The 20957-nt window shown below is 46.4% G+C and overlaps 2 protein-coding genes across 2 annotated transcripts in view; one reads left to right on the forward strand and one right to left on the reverse strand.

The window, feature by feature from the left end:
• The first annotated feature begins 556 nt into the window (after positions 1-556).
• LOC135830937 (glutathione S-transferase kappa 1-like) lies at positions 557-6057 on the forward strand. The gene is made up of 9 exons (XM_065343163.1): positions 557-955; positions 1999-2080; positions 2232-2332; positions 2639-2666; positions 2926-3026; positions 3418-3453; positions 3872-3988; positions 4738-4837; positions 5381-6057. Exons 1-9 carry the CDS (start codon positions 884-886, stop codon positions 5428-5430), a joined length of 687 nt encoding a protein of 228 aa, XP_065199235.1. The 5' UTR covers positions 557-883; the 3' UTR covers positions 5431-6057.
• A 399-nt stretch (positions 6058-6456) lies between these two features.
• Positions 6457-20957, reverse strand: part of LOC135830935 (uncharacterized) — a gene marked incomplete at its 5' end in the record, with an annotated part of 47260 nt that continues 32759 nt past the window's right edge. The window contains 15 exon segments of the mRNA XM_065343160.1: positions 6457-7208; positions 8568-8663; positions 9190-9634; positions 11593-11661; positions 12128-12411; positions 13246-13282; positions 13750-13890; positions 14608-14649; positions 15270-15396; positions 15812-15894; positions 16199-16265; positions 17039-17105; positions 18446-18599; positions 19353-19455; positions 20340-20437. Coding sequence (XP_065199232.1) covers positions 7180-7208; positions 8568-8663; positions 9190-9634; positions 11593-11661; positions 12128-12411; positions 13246-13282; positions 13750-13890; positions 14608-14649; positions 15270-15396; positions 15812-15894; positions 16199-16265; positions 17039-17105; positions 18446-18599; positions 19353-19455; positions 20340-20437 — 1842 coding nt within the window. The 3' untranslated portion in view covers positions 6457-7179.

Genomic DNA, 20957 nt, shown 5'->3' on the forward strand with positions numbered 1-20957 from the left:
ACAATGGTGAAAAGGTACGGTACGCTTTCCAACGGCCGAAGAGAGTTGGAAAGCTTGTGTCTTTGTGGATAACTCGAAACAATTTGCGCTAAGACGCTGCGAAATCGCTCCGATTTTGGATTTCATTCCACAGAATGTGGTACCGACAAGATGCGGTCCTTCGCCATTGCCGAGCCACCGTGCTCTCAGCAGAGACTTCTGTGTGTTGGTGTTGTGAGAGTGTACCACAAAGACTACAATCTACATGAAGGTCAGCCGCACTGACATGATGCACAAATTGACATACACACACTGTGACAGCAGTCATACCTGTGCAAGGAATCTGGGTGACAGTCTGCTGACTCCCTGATATGATCGCGCTTGAATTCTGTTGATGCATCGATATTCTTCCTCCTACTACACTCCGTTTAACGTTTGCCTACTGTTTTTCGTGCGTTCTCCGCAGCCTTGACTGCTTACAGCTTGGCGTTTTCTGGGGTTTGAAAAAGCTTTTGCGAGTCACTGAACAGGATGCATCTTCGGTTTCACCAAGAGTTATGTACTCTTGGTTTCACACAGCACTTCATGACCAGACGGTTCTGACCTCTGACCATTCAAAACACTGACATGATTGTGACACCGACGTAGATCAATTTAGATCAACCTTACTTGTGTAAGACTAACTCTTTACTCAGGTCACTGACCAATACATTTAGTCCGATTTCAGACTCGACTGTCGAAGATCGATCTCCCCTATTAAACCTGCTAACTGAAAGCTGAAGATCGAGTCATTGATTTGTACTTCAAAGTAGAATCGAGATACTCATCAGAAACACATACAGGGTGTAAATACTGCGGGTTGCCTGTTGAGTTGGCTCTTCTCGTATGTAGTTTTACGATTACGATGGCTACGCGGAGACTTGCTGTAAATCTCTACTATGATGTCACCTCACCTTATACCTGGCTAGCTTTCGAGGTACTGCGTTGTACTGCTGGTATTCCAATTGAGCTATTTATTTAGCTTGATGACTAACTGCTATCCCTATACCTAAAAGACTATAACTGAAAATGTGTTTTAGAATTGACAATTGGACTATTTGAAATGTTCAGTACGATTGCCACAAGTACATGTACAAGGTCTACAAAGTCACTCAAGAAACATAAAAATAATGGCTCAATCTGGAAAAATAACAATCCGTATTGACAATACATCCATCCGCATGAGTAAGGCTTGGGTCACATATCATGCTGGGGCGTGGTACACACCAGGAGCGGCTGGACTTACCGAAGAGCCTTTCCCGGCCCCTCCCGGTGACATCTGCACAAGCGGCGAACCTGCTCAAATTATGTGTTCCGTAGTGGCAGTACGGGAATCGTCAGGGCTGGGAGATTTGGTCATGCCAGTGTTCAATTGTTCCCACCTGCCCTAGCCCCTATCCCGTACACTATCGGTATCCTGTACAGTTGTGAACAAAAATAGCATGTGACTCTGTGCATGTGGACAAGAATATTATACTGTTGGCAGTGGTGATCAATGGCGCCAGCACTCGGCACCCGTACTTTGTCAGAGTTTGACACAAAGACTAGTTGCTGCCAAAGCTCTGACCTGATCCACACAGTGTAGTGTGTAATCAGCCACAGCTGCCTTGCACACGTGTGCTGCAGTTGAACTGCGGGGAAATGCTGTTCTGTACCCGATGATTCGGGCCAATTGGCGGCAAGGCTGCTTCCGTTCCGTACTAGTATTGTCATGAAGTAGCACCATGTGCAGCGTACATGTACATAGTCACTGATACCAGCCTCGTCCATGTCTGCACAGCCTGATGCATTCAGGATGTAGAACAGTTGTGTGTGCGCGCGCGTGTGTGTGTATGTGTGTGTGTGTGTGTGCATCTGTGCATGTGTGTGTGTGTGTCCGTGTTTTGAAATCTTTTCTTCTCACTTGTGTGTGGGTCATTGTGTGTGTCGGTGGGTGTATGTGCGCGTGTGTGTATGTTGTTTGCTGCGATATGTATGTAGGTTTTGTGCCGCTATCGTAAACCATGGCAGATGGACTTGAAACTTCAGCCGGTATTCCTGGGCGGTATCATGCATGCTACAGGTAAGGGTTTGGTTAAGTACTGTGCGATGGATTGTCGGCAGACCCGGCATGTTTTGAACGGCACTGTCCAATATGTGTATGAACACACTCTGTGTGCCCGTGGGTATCTGAAATTCTGAGCATACTGTGTGTGCGTGATGCCTCTGCTAAGGTAACCAACCACCTGGTCTTCTCCAGCAGCGCGGTGAATACATGGTTAAGGACTTGAAACGACTCGCTGAATACATGGACATCCCGCTCAAAACGAATCCAGTAAGTCAGTCAAGATCACGCCCTGACCGTGAAGTAGACAGACGGTGCGTGAGTGTGTGTATGCAGGGCCGCCGGAACAGGTCCGGTCGGTCAGGTTATTACCGGACCAGCATTTTGCGCCAACAACACTTGTTTGCTACTATGGATGTCATGTGTACCCGCCATATAATACACAAAGTATGAAAGGCATTGAAACTACCGGACCAATCAAAAACTGCTTCCGACGGTCCTGGTATATGCGTGTGTGTGTGTGTGTGGTGTGTGTGCGTGTGTGTGTGTGTACGCATGTGTTCTTTGTTCTATCAGGAGTGCTGGCAGTACATCATTACGAAAGGTAAAGTTCTGTGTGGATGGGGTCATTGTACTACACATGTCATTGTGCGCGCGCATGCAGCCTGGCACGACATAGCACAGGGACGGATGGTTAAGGACTTTAAAAGGTAGAGAAAACACACCTTCAATCCTGCTCTTCCGATGCTGTCTTTCGAGGCACATGTAGCCTCAGGATGTAAGTGTAGCTCACTGATTTTCTGCTCCTTTCGTACTCACCTTTGTTGTCTGCTCTTGGCACACATGGACTTGTATTTGAAAAGGAACTCTAACTGCTCAGCGTTTCCTGACTGCCGTTGACCAGGAGTGTCCTCAGCATCTCGAGGAAGTATCCAGACAGCTATGGATTAGGCTTTGGTCAAATGTAAGTTGGTGCTGGCTAGTACAAGTGTACATGTATGTGTATTGGATGTGGACTTATTTGTTAGTGCGCCATTCTCGTGCGCGTACGTTTGCTCAAGTTTCGTAGCACTTGCTATGACGGTCGAAATGTCAGGTTTGTTTGCGAAACATCATTCTGTACAGTCATTCAGGCTCGCAAAGCCCACATTGCTGTTGCGCATGTCCAGGTGGACAATCTCATCCGGGAAACACATTTTCAGCGAATTTCTATCTTCCTTTCAAGGAAAGGTGGTCTCCTCTCTTCGCTCTAAACCAACACACATTCCTCTTTTCTGTCAGAATTGCCACCGGTCTCTGTGTAACTGCCATGCATACGACGCGGAGCATCTGTTTACTTTTCTCTCTGTCTGCAGGGCAAGGAGATTCACGAGGAACAGACATTTCACGAGGTACGTACTTATCCACACTTTAAAAATATTTCGTCCGATATTGCTTGCATAGCTGTTGGCGGTAAAACTGCAGGGCCAATAGAGAGGTTTTTAAAGATGCACGTTATTTCTGACGTGACGCGAAAGCTCAGCTCGGCGTTGTTTGGCTCGCGCCTCGAAAAACAACGCGAGTGACCTGCAGCTCGCGTCGAAGTTTGGAGTTTTACGCCAAATTGAAATTGCGCGTCACGTCGGAAATGCCGTGCATATTAACCTGTGTAATAATTCGAAGTGGACCACAGTGCGGTGACACACATATGTGCATGATGTTTGTGTAGTAATAACAATGGCAGGACTCGTCGTCCTGACTGTGATATTGCCTGTTAGAATGATGTACCAACTCAGCCCACCATTGCATGTCATACCGTTTCTCTCACAGATCTGCAGCAAGGCAGGGGTCAGCCACGGCACTGCACAGAAGCTGTGCGAGCTAGCCAAAACAGCAGAGGTCAAGGACAAGCTCAAGGCAGCCACGCAAGAAATCGTTGAGATTGGTGTAAGTGCATGGAATGCGCATGTACTTGAGTACGTTGCACTAGCGTTTGGCAACAACTAACTACGATGCTGTGTCTTCCCCACACAGATGAGCACACGGATGTACATATACCTGCTCGCATAGGCATACATGCAAGCTGGAACTCACACATCTGATATCCTATTGCAGCATAAGTATGTTACTTTATAATGCAAGACTCTAGTCTTATCTAGACTAGCACTAACTAGAGTCTTTACTCGACTATGAATTCTATCAGCGCACTGTCTTGTTTTCACATTGCTGAGGCCGGCAGGCCCTGTGAAATGGTGCAGATCCTGATGTTCTTGTATCACATGGACACAGACTGAGCCGGGTCTTGAGCGAATTCAGAATTTCCCCCACCTATGCTCATAGCATAATCTTAGAAGACATTTGGATGTTGTAGTTAAAGATGCAAGGACTTAAGCAGGCAGTCTGTTGGTAGAAATGGGTGTTCTGAGCAGGCAGTCTGCTGGTAGAAATGGGTGTTCTGAGCAGGCAGTCTGCTGGTAGAAATGGGTGTTCTGAGCAGGCAGTGTGCTGGTAGAAATGGGTGTTCTGAGCAGGCAGTGTGCTGGTAGAAATGGGTGTTCTGAGCAGGCAGTGTGCTGGTAGAAATGGGTGTTCTGAGCAGGCAGTGTGCTGGTAGAAATGGGTGTTCTGAGCATTGTTTACTGTTATTTATAAGGTATATTAATTTTGGTGTCTTTCGCTTTTCCTCGGATTGCCAGGCGTATGGCTTACCGGCCTACACAACCCAGCTGCCGCAGTTCAACAAGCCACAGCTGTTCTTTGGCAGTGATAGACTGGAGTTGTTTGCACACTGTGTTGGTAAGTTCAACGGTATCATCGTGGTGATTGATAATTTTTGTTTTTTTGTATTTTGTGAAAATGTTCTCCATGTCATGCATGTAAGCCACATTGTGCTACATCGGTACAATAAGAAGATGGTCCTAAAACGTTTTGAAATTGTGATGCACATCACCAAGATCACAAAGCCACCAGGAGTGCGCAGCTGCAGCCTATGGGGTCTGCGATGGCGGAATTTCACATCACGTGATAAACTCGAACGCACCGCCTGAACCGTGTACATGATAGCTACAGGGCTCTATGCGAATGCGTTGGTACAGCTCGCTAGTATTGGTCACTTGCACCTGTTTACCAGCATAACTGAGTGAGCCCTGTCATGGGATGTGAAATTCTGCCATCGCAGCACTGGGTAGAGTCCAGACAGTTGCATATGCTTGGGCAGTTAATAGGCCTAGGGGTTTACATATGATTTTTTTAATCTGTTATTCTTGATTATCACCATGACTGTGTTTGTGTTTCACGTGCTTGTGGGTGTGCGGGTGGACTTGTTCTATGCAACATTAGGCAAGCCATGGCTGGGACCTCGACCGGAGCAGCAGTCTTCAAAGTTGTAGTGCATGCTATGCTGTTGCTGAGTGGACTATGCTCTGTCTAGACTTTGCTATGTATGCTGTTGCTGAGTAGACTGCTATGTATGCTGCTGCCATTGGGCTCACGCCTTTCACGGTCTGACTGATTGAGTGGCAGCAATTCCAAGACAGACACGAACTGTTGCAAAGCAACTGTATCAGCTGTATCATGACAAAACAGTGAACGTCATCCTCTTAATACTAGGCTGTGGAAATTGCGTATACTCTGTGCCTTTGGCCTGCTTTGAGGAAGCTGCGGTGCTAAAAAGTAACAATATAATTATGTCACTGCCAGCATTGACCTTTGAAGTCTCATCATGTTACGTTGTTATTCACTTTTTCAAAAGTTGTGTCATGAGATGTTTTGATAGCAAAACCATGATTACTTGCTTGCATTATTCAGAAGCAGGTAGCTCGATAATTTAGCTCTTTTCATTGATTTCTGTGTAATTTTCTGACATTACTGCTCAGGGAAGGTTTTAGATGACGTTTTTAGACTTTTTATTTGAAGTAGGCTCATTCCTATATTTACCAACGGCAAAATTCAGTATCACCGTGGCCAAAAACTTTTGTTTCATGTTAAAAAATAACACTGTTAAAACTACTCCAGAACTAATTTACCTCATTTTTCGTAAGAGTATTGTCAAAGGTCTACAATTACAAAACAACAACAGTGGATGTTTTCTACAATAATTTCGTCTCAAGAACTTCGTCGAAATTTCTCTAACTGCGAAAGAAAAAAGATAATTACTGGTATGAACCAAGATTACAGCCTTGGGCTATACATCCTGAGATGGCCCAAGTGGTTGATACTAATCTGTTTTCCTGTATCAGTTGACAGACCAAATTTCGACAAAGTTCTTGACGTAATTTACTTGAAATGACTTGGCTGCACTAGAGTCTGCACACCCTGAAAACAGTGGATACTCTTGCAATAACTGTCAGTTCACAAGCCATCCTCACTTCATCCATGCACCATGGTCACCTTTCCCTATCTAATTGCTTCTGTCACTGGTTGGCCTACGTTGTATTATAAGCTAATGAGCCACTAGTGCACTGCACTACGCGCTCTTATTGAAGAAATGAATTGTAAGAAGCAAATGTGGCAGTTTTATCAGCTTATTGTCAGCGCTTTTAAGTAAGCTGCACACTGCTGTAGGCAAGGTTAGATCCGATGATTGGCTGCTGTGTTACCATGGTTACCTGTAACACCTGTAAGTCCAGTCAGTGTATAATTATATGACTCACACTAGCACTACAATTATGATGATGCAACATTAGATGGCTATCACAGCTACAGCTAGCACACAGCATACTATAACGGAGCGGGCGCATATGCAGGTATATGCAGGTATACGAGTACGCACTTATCATTGAATTGTCACTAAAGAATATCACTGCAGCTTTCGGGATCAAATTGGTTTCAGCACTCAGCAAAGGTCCAGCCGGCATGGGAGCATTTAGTTCAGTCATTTAGATCATGTGACAGTATCTACTAACGTTATCACTGTTGTCATGGCGTTGATCAAGAATTAAGAATCAGTACAAGCAGGCAAGGGAATAGTACCAGTTACAGTGTCATGGCTAATACCTGATTGCCAAGAACAGTACGAGCACTTTCAGCTCATTAGAAATAATATTTTTTGAATTTTTCGATGTCTTATTGTCTAGGTAACCAGTAGCAGTTGGGTGTAACTCCCCACAGTTGTCGTCATCACTAGGTCGTGGAACTTGCTACACGCCTGCTGTTCCGTTATATGCACCTACATGTACGAATACACACAAAACACACATACACATGCACGCGCGTGCACGCACACACACACACACACACACACACACACACCCACCAAGAAGCAGACGGAATCTGGATTGCAGAGGTGCATCGGCACAAGAGTACAACACTAGTGTGCAAGAGAGTACAGCACCGAAAAGCATTAGCCCATGGCGAAGGTTTTGTTGCGTCTGTCGTACTAAGATGAAGAACTTTAAAAAGTTCACCCAAGTTTCCTGCTATAACCCGGTAGTGATAGTACCGTGATGCGGCCCGGCTGAATTTATGGCATGACAGGTTACTAGTACTAGTATCTGTCATTCACGATGACCTAACAAAATGAGGACCTCCAAAACGCGGAGCGGCACGTTTTGGCTAATGTGACCAGTAGCTTTGTAGTCCTGAGAGTGAATTGCGAGTACTCAAAATGGCATCTGACCTACTGAATCTCCAATCATGATACAATGTATGCAAGTGCAACTATACTAGAAGTGTATACAGTCAGACAGTATGTACATGTATGCATGACATATGCTATAAATCGGTAACCAAAGATTTTCTTCCGGATGGCGAGGGATCCGGATAAAAAAGGACCGGATAAGTGAGGTCTGACTGTACATTCATTGGTCTTCTTTTTCAACATGTTGGAATCTGGCACGAGGAAGAAAATTGAACAACTGTGTACATTACCGTACTGGCAATATATATGGTCGCAGTGAGGCCATGAAGCGTTACATTGGCACATGTTTACCGCACGCAGGGCGTTACATACAAAGTCGCACAGGAGCCGTTACACAGGTTTCTATATTGCCGCAGTCCTTTTTTTGCTATTGCAGGACTTCCTGCTGCGTCCAGTTTTGAACTTTTCACCACGCGGTACACGTGCTTTCACAGTTTTCAGCCTTTTTTGCAATGAAAAGATCGCCGCACCCCGCCGGACGCGCGTTACGAACGCAACGAAAATTTGTCGCACTAGCCTGGTCGCGCGTTACGCCGCACCCCCCTGCGTTACGCGTTACGAGGCAACATAATTATATTGCCAGTACGGTAGTTAGCATGATGAATGATGCAACAGACAGCAGAGTCGCACGTCCAAGAACGTTGTTTCCAAGGGGTTAGCATGGGACGTTCATGCTTTTCAGCAATCTGGCTGCGTTCAATTTAGCACGTTCTTAGAAACAATTCATACTGGATCATATGTGTCCACAATTTTGCCAGAAAAGCAACACCACCGCTCTTTACTTTGGGCTGTGGCGATTTCAGGCTGGACGTTCTCGGGCTCCAAGTTCGCTGGTGCACGCGACTCTACTGTACTTGCCACGTACTGGCGGTGCCAATACTTGCTCACCTTGATCGGCTTTGGTTCCCACTCGTGTGCGAATGTCCTTGGTCACGGTGACATCTCTCCAGTCGCGGCGACTCAGACTGGTTTCACCTTCGTTCCCTGCACCGCGGCCGGCAGCAAAGACAACAAACACGCACACATGCAGGTACTTTCAGGCGCGTAGCTGGTCACGGTGCAGTCAGCGTAGACCAGTCACCATACCAGCAAGTGGTCGTCATACCAACTATTTCTGAATTATGTAGTACATAGTCAAAATAGTCCAAATGGCGGCTGTGAGGTTGCCGGTGGTACATGGTCACCACACCACAGATGTGCTCTCGCACATAGTCACCATGCACTATTTTCTACTCACTGCCGGATACATACAAGCTCGACTCTGCCGTGAACTCAACTACTGCACATACATGTATATTGCGGCTGCAGTGTTTGTAAAATTTCTGCAAGATTCAATCCTAGTGGGCCGAGAATGCATGAACACACTTTCTTGAAACAGGGGTACAGAGGAATAGGTTAGACTCTTTAGTCTTACACTACATGTACAGTAACTCAGCCAACACAGCGCATGCATGTAAGTTTTTCCTTTACAGAACTTGCACCAGGAATCACACATTGTGTTACCACTAACCCGAGCCTGTCAAGGATGCCCATTGCTGTCGATCATCGTCATCATCGTCACCGGGCGACACACTCTGACGACCCGTCGCCGGCGCCGAACTGCTGTTCAAACTGGCCATGATGTCGTCGAGCAATGGCAGTGCTCTAGAAGGGCTGTCTGCCGTGTTCTCACCACTACCAGCGGCTGTAGAACTAGAAGCTCCAGCAGCCGTGTTTGATGAGTCACCGGCACGGTTACTGTTCAGGCTCATCATGACATCATCGAGCAGAGGAAGTGCCGCTGCCGGTGGACTGGCTGACGCTGACGTTGCCGTCACCGACGATCTAAACGTTTCCGACGTGGCTGGCGGTGGTGAACAGGATGTTGGGCGGTAAGACTGAGATGCTCGGTTCTCTTCATGGTCCTCCACGGCAGAAGACCTTCCTCCAACTACTCGTACTTGCACATGAGCACCCTGGAAATCATCAAAGCGTATGGCTGCGATAAGTCTTCTGTTTTGAAAATTGTTGACAATTCAATCACACTTGCTAGACGGTAATGTGTAATGTCAGTTCTGCACGCAAAGACCACTCATCTTGAGAGATAGAAGCCACTCATATTTTTTGTAGTCACGTTGTGTACACTCTGGACAGGAGGCAAGCCCTGGGAACCTGCCATTTTGAACAAAATTGAGCAAGAACATACAACTAATCCCGCCAAGAGAAGTACTCGTAAAAGTCAGTATGGAAGCAGGGTCAAATTCTGCAAAAGGTTGAGCAAACATGGTTACAATTTTGGGCTTAATTAATGGTTAACTGGTATCTAAACCGCTAACTGATGTCTTATCGGTTAGCTTCATATCTGAACGGTTAGCTTCATATCTTAACGGATAGCTTCATATCTTAACAGTTTGTTTCATTCCTTAACGGTTAGCTTGCTTTATATCTTAACGGTTAGTTTCATAGTTAAGAGGTTAGCTTCAAAACTTAATGGTTAGCTTAGCTGATATCTCAACGTTTAGCATCATGATCATAATTATTATCATACTGCCGGTTTGCTCATATCTTTCAAACGGCTCATTTCATGACATCTTTCCACGTGGTGTGCAATTGTATGTCTACCAGAAGTTGCACAAAACAGTTTCATCATCACATACGAGAGAGCGTAGTAATGTCGCACTCGCATGCATGATTGAATCACGCCACGTTTTTTGTATGCCCTTCGCATCGCCGGCCAGGAGTACACAGCATACCGTACATGTACACGTATGCCCGTCATGTCCATAAACTACGGTGTGTTGTAATCCCGGATATTTTCCCTGGGTCGGGTCCCCCAGTGAATTTCACATGCATGAATTGTCTTTGCGCAACTACCCTGGTTGACCTTCAGCAGAGACAGCAGTGAGTACACATGCGGTTATTCGTAATACCGGTACCGTCATGCTTCAGCCTGTCTCAGCCCTATGGAGAAGTTACTTTTCTGTCCCGTACGCAGTTCCTATTGTTAGCAGATCGAAATGGTCAGGGATAGCAGCTGGGACAGTCCCGGTGACCAGCAGTTTTCCACTACTGAAGCTATGGCGTTGTCATACGTACTGCAACCGATTACTATGAGCTATGGTTCTCCCCTCGACCAAGCAGTGACCAAGCAGTGACCAAGCAGTGTGCCCCGGGACACTACACAGCCTGGTACACTGCCCTCACCACACCGCCCACACCACACGGTCCACACACTTCATATACAGCCCGGCACACCACACTGCCCACACACTTCATATACAGCCTGGCACACCGCACTGCCCACACACTTCATACACAGCCTGGCACACAGGGAGCCCTTGAGTCAAAATTAATACCTTCCGCTGGTTAAGGGAGAATGAATATATCAGAAAAAGCTATTGCAATGGTAGCTGATCAATTAGGTTATTCATAACCTGGATTAAAGAAGTTAGCTAGTAGTTCATCATTAAGAAATTATTGGTTGGTTAAGACTTGTATTAGGTTAATTTTTTTCAGCTTCACCAAGAACACAAGCACAGCATATTCCTGTGAGCAGAGCAGGACACAATGAAATGGAGCAGAGGCGTAGCGGCAATGCATGCACTCTGACTACTATGTAGCGCATTCACTTCACTATGGCTGAGAGAGTACACTGGGCATTCACTTCACTATGGCTGAGAGAGTACACTGGGCATTCACTTCACTATGGCTGAGAGAGTACGCTCAGTGGGCTGCTTGGATGTATTATTGCACCAGCAGAGATAGACAGCACCAGAGTACTAATGCATGCACATGTACATGTTCGTTGCTCATACACATACTTAATAGAAGCATTGAACAGCGTGCAACACATCCATACCACTCCCTGGATAGACGCACATCATGCACAGTGTCCGATACGACGATCAGTTCTTCATGTGAACACTCAACTTACATGAAGGCTTGATTCACTACCGCTGGAGGGGATGGACGCCGGGATTGACATTAGCGGCGTTTCTCGTTGCTATACATCATATACACACACAGACACAGACACACACAGACACAGACACACACAGACACACACACACACCATGTACACACATACATACACACATACATACATACACACACACACACACACACAAGGGTGCGCACGCATACAAACACGCACATCATGCAGGATAGGTTTATCATAAGCAGGTACATTTCCAAAAGAGACAATATTTCCATAAAAAGTATTTGCACTGTTCAGGAGAGCGGAGGCTGACATGCTGCTGCAGGATGAGTATACCACTAAGTGATCGAAGTGTACATCATAATGCATGAGCGAGGCTTCGTGACATCATTGAGCAGGCAGGATGAAACAACTTCAAATGTACAGCAGGCTCGGACAGCCTCTAGCACCACGGGGGATTCAGCCAGTGGGCTACAACTTAACTCGGCTCTGCATACAAGCACCAGGAGTACTCGTCAACATCAACCCTCACCTGTTCAGCAAGCATAGGTGTGCTTGCCGGAACTACATCTTCATCATCGCTACTATCCTCCTTTAGACCAGAGCCTACAAACTGTAGTGTTCGTGGTGCTGGAGCTGGTGCCGAGGGGGAAGTTCCTCTGTCAGACATTGTACGCTCCTTGCCAAACGATGTGGCGGCAGCGGGAAGATCGCCTTCAGGATCATCCATCAGTCCTATAACGCCAGCAGTACTGTCAGTTCTCTCAGACTTGAAGTCGACCATCTGCATATGCTGTCCCGCTGTTGTTGATGCAGCTGTTCACACATTTATGCACGTGTACACACACACACGCGTACAGTACACACACACACACACACACAGACACACACACACACATACACACACACACACACACACACACATACACACACATACCAGTAGGTACAGCAGACATACTTGAAGACCTAAGGATATTAGTGGACAGTACACACAGACACAAAAAGAATAACTACAGACATGCATCGATATGTATGAGTATTGTCCGCAGGGAACAGGGGGTGTGAGTGGGTGGGTGACGGTCATACTAAACATTTTTCGTTACATGAAAATTACTTGAAGCAGTATCAATAATGCCGGATGTCACCTTATAACTGAGAGGTGTTTGAGTGACTGTGGTGATAGGAGACCTTGCAAGTGAAGCCTGGATTCAATTACCACCCACCTGTTCAGTTTGACCACTGTTCTTTGGCACTGAACGTGGGAGTGTGTGAATGTGGAACATGGGAATATGGGAATGCGTTGTTTGCACAAGGGTCACACTGGTTTCAGAGATCACCTTCGCCCAAAGACCACAATATGCCCCATCCCACGAGTGGTGACTGGGCCCAGGTTACGCATGTACATGTATCTAGCTACTGCAGTTTACTACATGTTCATTGCACTTGGCCAGTCATGAGTCATGACACAGTCAACAATGAACCTGAAGCACTGGCAATGAACGCTGGAAAACATTCATCACTGCTAACACACATCATGCCAATCCACCACATTCTGTGCATGTGTTACAGATGACTTCATTGTATTCTTATTAATAATAGCCAATGCTGGAAGAGCAGCTAAGCAGCTTCGACCTCCTTTACTTCTCTCACATTTCGTGGTGTCCCCGGGGAAGTTTGTGGAAACAGTCTAAAAAGAATAAACAGGCAAAGACACAACAATAATCCAATGTCAAAATGTGATATGCCACGCAGAAGCATCCATGACTGTATCACACATCTGCATATACTGTCAAAACCTTGTTTGAAGCACATACCATCAATAAGCAACACACTACATACTAAGGTGGGCATGTGTGTGCTGTCACCAATTCATGTGTAGCAATTCTGCTTTCTCACCATGCCTGCTCGGAATAAGTGCATGATCTGCTCTTAACAACTATAATTGCATTGTTTCATCAGCAGGTCAATATCGCCTCACTTTCCTCAGTACCGATGCACTGTGTGCTTTCACTGCTTTTGCTCATTCAATTATAAATGTTCACCTCGGTGATGGGTCATACCCATCACCTGGATGTCCTCATTCCCTGAACAGCACAGTTCCTAATTCGTTGCCTCAGTCAAGGACAGCTTCCAGCTATGATCCTGCCAACTTACACCGACCGTGGATGACTGCTCGGCCACCTGCGACCGCATTTTCTTCAGGTAGCCTGATGACTTATCCGAAGTGGTGATGTCTTGTTGGTCCCGTTTCTGCGCCTTGTATCTCTTGTACCAGGCCTTGATTGCTCGTTTTACCTATACACAGCATATCAAGGGTATAGCACTAGCACCATAGCAGCCCGACAGAGTATATCGGTCAAATCCCATAGAAAACCTACAGAACAATTTCGTTAGCAACTTATGCAAGCAACCTCTTTAAAAGTCGGCCAAGTGGAAACAATGATCAGAATAGAGCAGTGGATGCACTGGTATGTGCACGTCTATCAACACTATGACATCGTTGCTTTGCATACTTGTACTTGTTTGCACTCCAAGTGCATAAATCCTGTCGGTGCTTTCCAATGCCCTTTCGTCAAGTGAGTCCATCAGTGATGATTGGGTCAAGTAAGAAAGCGGCTATCTGGAACACTACTTTTCTTTCATGCTCGTGCCCGAGTGTGCACATTATTATACTCACCATTGCAAACCTGGATTTAGTGAATACAGTCATGCGCTAGCACAGACGTGTGGCCAGCATATACAGTATAATACAGTATGATACAGTATAATACAGTGTGATTACGTATTTCCAACAAAAATCTGAGCCGAGCGGTAAAGCTGTTAGTCATGGTTGCACAGATACAGGAGACAAGAGGCTGCTTTACTGTAGCCTAAGGTTTAAGGCACCGGGCGGTAATCAGATAGCATTGACGCTAATTTCGATCTGAAATGGCTGTTATGGCCACATGGTTGCAGAGTGCTGACACTATATACATGTCATCAAAGAACAGAAGCAGGCAAAGCGCCCATTACCTGCGGGTTCCTGACACAGTGCATGATGAAAATGAACAGTCCCTGTGCATTGGAACACACACACACACACACACACACACACACACACACACACACACACACACACACACACACACACACACACACACAAACACACACACACACACACATGTAGAAACACGCACATAGACACAGACGTTTTCAGCGACATTGACCATGTAATGGCATGTATGGTACGTACAAGGAAGCCAGCTAGAGTCTCCATCATCAGAGGTACAGCAGTATTATCGAAAGCAAACATTCCAAGTTTGCATAATCTAATTCTACTACAGGGAAGATCCAACTACTTGAAGCAGCTTATGAACACCTACACTGGTAACAGAACAGACCAGAAAGATCCAAACCGACTTCCATTTCGGTAGACTCTCTCGCTCTTTCTGGTGTACGCGTGCAGTACAGTTTGGTACATGTAGAGTTTTAACATCAATACCGTCATGGTCTCTATTCGACTACTCCTGCCGCATTGCGCCATAACACACTTAGTTAGGTCTCAACTGAAAACCTCTATGTGTACCAGCACACCTCACAGAGAGCGGACACAAGTGTCTGTAGAGAGAAAGCACTCGTTTTGACAAGACCAACCTGAGGACAATCAGGTCAGCACTAGTGACAGAAGTACTCACCTGAAGGGAGTTGAAGATGACAAACAGGTAGTGGAAGGCCAGCGTGTTGTCACTGACAGCCAGCAGTCCCATTGCCCAGGAAATTCCCAGCAGTGGCAGGATAACTACGGCTCCTTTCAGACTTGCTCTGCATCATAACAAGAAATTTCCAGGCAGTCTAGGTCCATGTGATCTTAGAGTAGGATATACGTAACAATACCTACTTCATAGTACACGTGGCATTGAAGGTTCACCATGACTGTGCGTAAGTTACATTGCTCAAGACCAGGAGGTCAGATACGGCTGAGGTTCAGACTCGTTCATACGCGGATGGTGAACTCCATGTAAACAAAGGTATGGAAATGTGTAATCATTGCCGGAGTGGCCAGAGCTTGACATAGACATGAAACGATTCCAGTCTCCCAATGCTCTATGCTCCAACATGCACGCAGGTGATGGATACAGAACGTGTTTGCACAACATCCCAGGCCCCTGCCAACTCAAATCATCTTCTCCCACCACCCAATAAAAATTCCTGCACCCTGTTTCTTAGCATGACTTACTGGACAGCATCATAGTCATTTCCTTTCCGCTGAGCACGACGGAAGAGCACACGCAGGGCCGCCAACAAGAAGCCAACATTCACCTGAGACAAAGAACACATTCGTAACATGGGGAGGGGCACTCACAATCGGTTTAATACGTACAAGGCTGGTATTCACCACTTTAAAAGTCCATTACGGACTTCAAACAAGCACTCAAAAATCTCAGGAATTCATTTGTATACTTCAAGTGCAACTCACAGAACACTCTCGCAAGTCTTTGGAGGCATCAATGAGGCACTATCTCATACTCTTTGCATCCTTGGTGAGCAAGAGATCGTACCGTAATCCACTTTTAAATTACTAGAAATCTGTACGAGTAGAGATGATGGCGTTGTCCTCACTTACCACTATGATGGCAATGATGGGTCCATGGAATGCCCAGCGTGTGTTTGTCGATACGTCTATCCAACAACTACAAGATCATAGAGAAGACAAATTGATTGTCATAAAAATATAAGTACAATAATAAGTACAGTGAAACTCTCTTGGATAAGACGTACCCATTCAGGGAACGGAAAACAGTACGTAGTGTTTGAGGTACTTTTTATCCAAAGTTGACTCCTGCAGCACAACTAATACGATACATGTGCAGTATGTCAAAATGCTCCAAAATATTTATTGCACTCAGAAGTGTACATCGCTAGTGCGGCATCAAACCAGGCTTCCCCAGTGCTGCAAAACAGTCTCCTCCGCACTGTCAACATACTGAAGTATATCTGTCAAGCAAACCTGCCATGTCTACAGGTGTATGAAAACACCAAACTAGTACATGGTTTGCAAGGATAGCTCTGTTGGGACCTGCTGAAGAGTCCGTCGTGCACGAGTTGTACATCTTATCAGAGTACGTCCCACTCGGAATACATTTGTATATGCGCTTATGGTAGGAAACTCAGTGCGACAAAAAAGGACCGTACTACGCATGTGCACGTCTTACCCGGACACGTACTAAGTGAGTCCCTCTGTAAGATGAACCAGTGCTATCATACCAGCAACTGAGGCTGAAATCGCCGAAGGCCGCCTATATACTAAACATGTACATGACAGCTACTTTAAATAGAACATGGTAACGTTTAGCTCTTCAATGGCTTCCATCACTGGCACAATACCGACACCTGAGTCAATATTCTGGTTGTTATTCTGGTGGAGGGGAACAGAAAGGGAGGCTTCTCGAATAGGAACCCTTACTATGTCTCAGTGCCGTAGTCTTGGATATTTAGCCCTGCTGTTATAGCCACAATGACCACCGGAACACCTGAGCGCAGAGAGAAAGAGAGAGAGAGAGAGAGAGAGAGAGAGAGAGAGAAAGAAAGAGAGAGAGAGAGAGAGAGAGAGAGAGAGAGAGAGAGAGAGAGAGAGAGTGAGAGAGAGAGAGTGAGAGAGAGGGAGGGAGAGGGAGAGGGAGAGAGGGAGAGAGGGAGGAAGAGGGAGAGGGAGAGGGAGAGGGAGAGGTAGAGGGAGAGGGAGAGGGAGAGGGAGAGGGAGAGGGAGAGGGAGAGGGAGAGGGAGAGGGAGAGGGAGAGGGAGAGGGAGAGGGAGAGGGAGAGGGAGAGGGAGAGGGAGAGGGAGAGGGAGAGGGAGAGGGAGAGGGAGAGAGAGAGGACAAGCACAAGTTAAAACGAAAGAAAGTTAAAGGCAGAAGTGCAGTTCAAAAAGACCTGTGTAAGCTGGTGAAGGAATCATTGCAGCGGTCTAGCACTAGGAATCATTGCAGCGGTCTAGCACTAGGAATCATTGCGGCGGTCTAGCACTAGGAATCATTGCGGCGGTCTAGCACTAGGAATCATTGCGGCGGTCTAGCACTAGGAATCATTGCGGCGGTCTAGCACTAGGAATCATTGCAGCGGTCTAGCACTAGGAATCATTGCGGCGGTCTAGCACTAGGAATCATTGCGGCGGTCTAGCACTAGGAATCATTGCAGCGATCTAGCACTAGGAATCATTGCGGCGGTCTAGCACTAGGAATCATTGCAGCGGTCTAGCACTAGGAATCATTGCAGCGGTCTAGCACTAGGAATCATTGCAGCGGTCTAGCACTAGGAATCATTGCAGCGGTCTAGCACTAGGAATCATTGCGGCGGTCTAGCACTAGGAATCATTGCAGCGGTCTAGCACTAGGAATCATTGCGGCGGTCTAGCACTACTGACACGTATGATCTCGAGTTAATGTGAAACATACCATCAGTTTGTCTGGACACATTGCTCTGCATATCCCAACTGTCCGGCTTCTCTCACCCACATATATCCCAAATGGAGCAGTGCGTCTGTATGTCCATGCCCAACTCACCCCACAGTAAGGAAAGAGAGCTATTGACAGGCCGTTTCGCTAGCAGTAAGCACTCAAATTCATGTTCAAAATAGACAACAATATCTGTGCATTCGGAGGCGTTACACACGGTACGACTAGTACGGCCATGGTCGTACCAATTTTCGTCCAGGATGGTCCGCCCAACGTGCCCGTAGTGCGCTAAAACGGACCCTGTTGGCCGAAAATCCGGTATTTCTTCCCCGGGGGACACCCCAACCCCCCCCCCCCACACCCCACCCCGGACGAAACACTCCCCACTGCCCTGTGGCGCCCCTGGCATTGCTCACCATATGCCGCTATGTAAAAATAGAGAAGTCGCTTCGTAGTCGTCGGGAAGACGCGCACAAGCATGAAGTAGATCTGCAAACCCTCCACGAACATCCACATGAACGCCGCTACAAAGAAGTAGTGCAGGACCACTGCAAACCCTGTGCAGACACTCTAGAAAACAGAGCAGAACAAGATGTGGCTACAACAGGAGGCACGGTCAACAGGGTTCAGGAACAGCAGCAGAAAAATAATCAGTTTAATAGAAGGGTGGACTAGAACTAAAGGTTAAACGGTTATACGGGATAACCGGTTATACGACCGCTAGAATGCAATGACTCTTAAACCGTTTAGTTTGCGGGTACAAACGGTTTTTCATGCACATGTGTAGTGTCACAGTGCACGGTGTACAGCACCGATTTTAGCGCCATAATGCAGGATACTAGTACCACTCTCATCCGTTGGCACATGTTTACATTGAAGACTAAAATTTCTTTTCACTCTTTGGCAGGAGCTTTGGATTTGGAGAAGGATGTAGCGACGACGGCTACAGTCATGTTGTTGATCCAGTGGGAAGGAAATCCTAGAATTTTGGCTCGGCTCTGAAGATGAAACCAACTTCATCGCCATAATTCAGCTTGACGCTGAGGAAGCCTCGTTTTGATGTCAATGTATAGGTCTCAATTGTGTGTTTAATGAAAATGATGTGTTGGTGCTATAGTTCATATTTGCATGCATGTGCTGGAGTTCAATAACCGGTCGAAACCGGTTATCTGACCGTCAATCTGAAGGATGTCCGGTCATGCAAAAGTTGTGACCGTTTAAGCCCTAACTAGAACCAAAACAAACAGCATTCCGCGTTTGTTTGAAATCAAAAGTAAGGCAGTGAATGTGAGTGAGTTTGAACTAAGCAGGATACCACCTCACCGCATTCTCTGTTCGCTGGATTCCGATAAGGAAGATGAGTTGAGCTAGTCCCAGCGAGATAGCAAGATTGCAGTGTATAGCGTTGTGATCATTATGTAAGGATCTGCATACAAGAAAAGCAAATTCATAGGACAAACACCGTGTGCATCAGCATAGGACAGTGTTTTTTAATTTAAAAATTGGCCGGGGGGGGGGGGGCTGACTGCTCACCCAGCTATACATCAGTTGACAGTGGATATAAGATACATTTCACTGCAGTGGTACACTTCACTTGCCCATTTAGTAAATCTATCTCAAGCCCAGGTGAATTAGCTCATTGTGTAGGACGGTATTTCTAATCCGCCCAAAATTCTATTGCTGCTCTAGTACACATGGTCGCCATTGCATGGACACACGCACACGCACAAACACACACACAGACACAGACACACACACACACACACGCACACGCACAAACACACACACACACACACACACACACACATACATACACACGCATATGTGTACATGCACAAACGTGCACACACGCACACACTCAGGCATGCACGCACGCACGTATACAAACCATAATATTACAGCAATGATGTTTGGGAATGTGCCATTCCCATGACACTCTCGAACAATGGTGCATGTAGCACACCCATCGGTCCTGTATCTGAGCAAGCAAAAGGTAGCAGTTGGCAAGAGGGCTAACAAGTTGCCTTGAGGAAACAAGTAAAATGGGTAGGATTATACTTTGCTCAGTCTTATTTCGCACGGTGATACAGAAAAAAAGATACCCTCTCTAAAAACAACCTCAGATAAACTCCTACCCATACACTCTTACTAGTCTTAGCCACAACTGCAAGGCTTGTTTTGCAGATACATGTACACTGTTGCAGTTTGCAGCAAACACAGCAGCTGGTTTACTGACTGCAGTCTGCAGCAAACACAGCTGCTGGTATACTTACTGCAGTCTGCAGCAAACACAGCTGCTGGTATACTTACTTGAAGTAGATGAAGACAAAGGCTACAATCACCAGGCATACAAGGGAAATGCCACACCCGATGTAGGAAATGAAACGCAGCGCTTCCGCATTCGCACCCTGAAAGGCGACAGCAAACAAGAGGAAACCTGATCTATTCCTTCAGTAGACAGAGCATGTGAATGAGGTGGTGCATTGCAGGAAAAGAAGTCTTCACGGTAGGGGAATACCCAAGAGTGCCAAGCAGTCTTCACGGTAGGGGAATACCCAAGAGTGCCAAGCAGTCTTCACGGTAGGGGAATACCCAAGAGTGCCAAGAAGTCTTCACGGTAGGGGAATACCCAAGAGTGCCAAGAAGTCTTCACGGTAGGGGAATACCCAAGAGTGCCAAGAAGTCTTCACGGTAGGGAAATACCCAAGAGTGCCAAGCACCACTTACAAGTACAGTGTGGAAAGCGCTGATTCTGAAACTGATTTACAATGAACGTGCCCACAACCATTCGAAAAATGTGTTGGGAAAAAAACGATGCATGCACCCAATGAAAATCATAACCCCCCCCCCACACACACACACGCATGCACGCAAGCTAGTGCAAGCAGGTGAGAAGCTAACCCCAAAACACTGTGACAATCGATTATA

Source organism: Sycon ciliatum, chromosome 1, assembly GCF_964019385.1.
Source record: "Sycon ciliatum chromosome 1, ocSycCili1.1, whole genome shotgun sequence".
NCBI classification, from domain to species: domain Eukaryota; kingdom Metazoa; phylum Porifera; class Calcarea; order Leucosolenida; family Sycettidae; genus Sycon; species Sycon ciliatum.

Excerpts from the sequence above, each read along its gene's own strand:
- LOC135830937 (XM_065343163.1), top strand. The coding sequence starts at position 884 with ATGGCTACGCGGAGACTTGCTGTAAATCTCTACTATGATGTCACCTCA. Across the intron at positions 2,333-2,638 it reads TCCCGCTCAAAACGAATCCA|GAGTGCTGGCAGTACATCAT; the intron begins GTAAGTCAGTCA and ends TTGTTCTATCAG. Across the intron at positions 2,667-2,925 it reads GCAGTACATCATTACGAAAG|GAACTCTAACTGCTCAGCGT; the intron begins GTAAAGTTCTGT and ends GTATTTGAAAAG.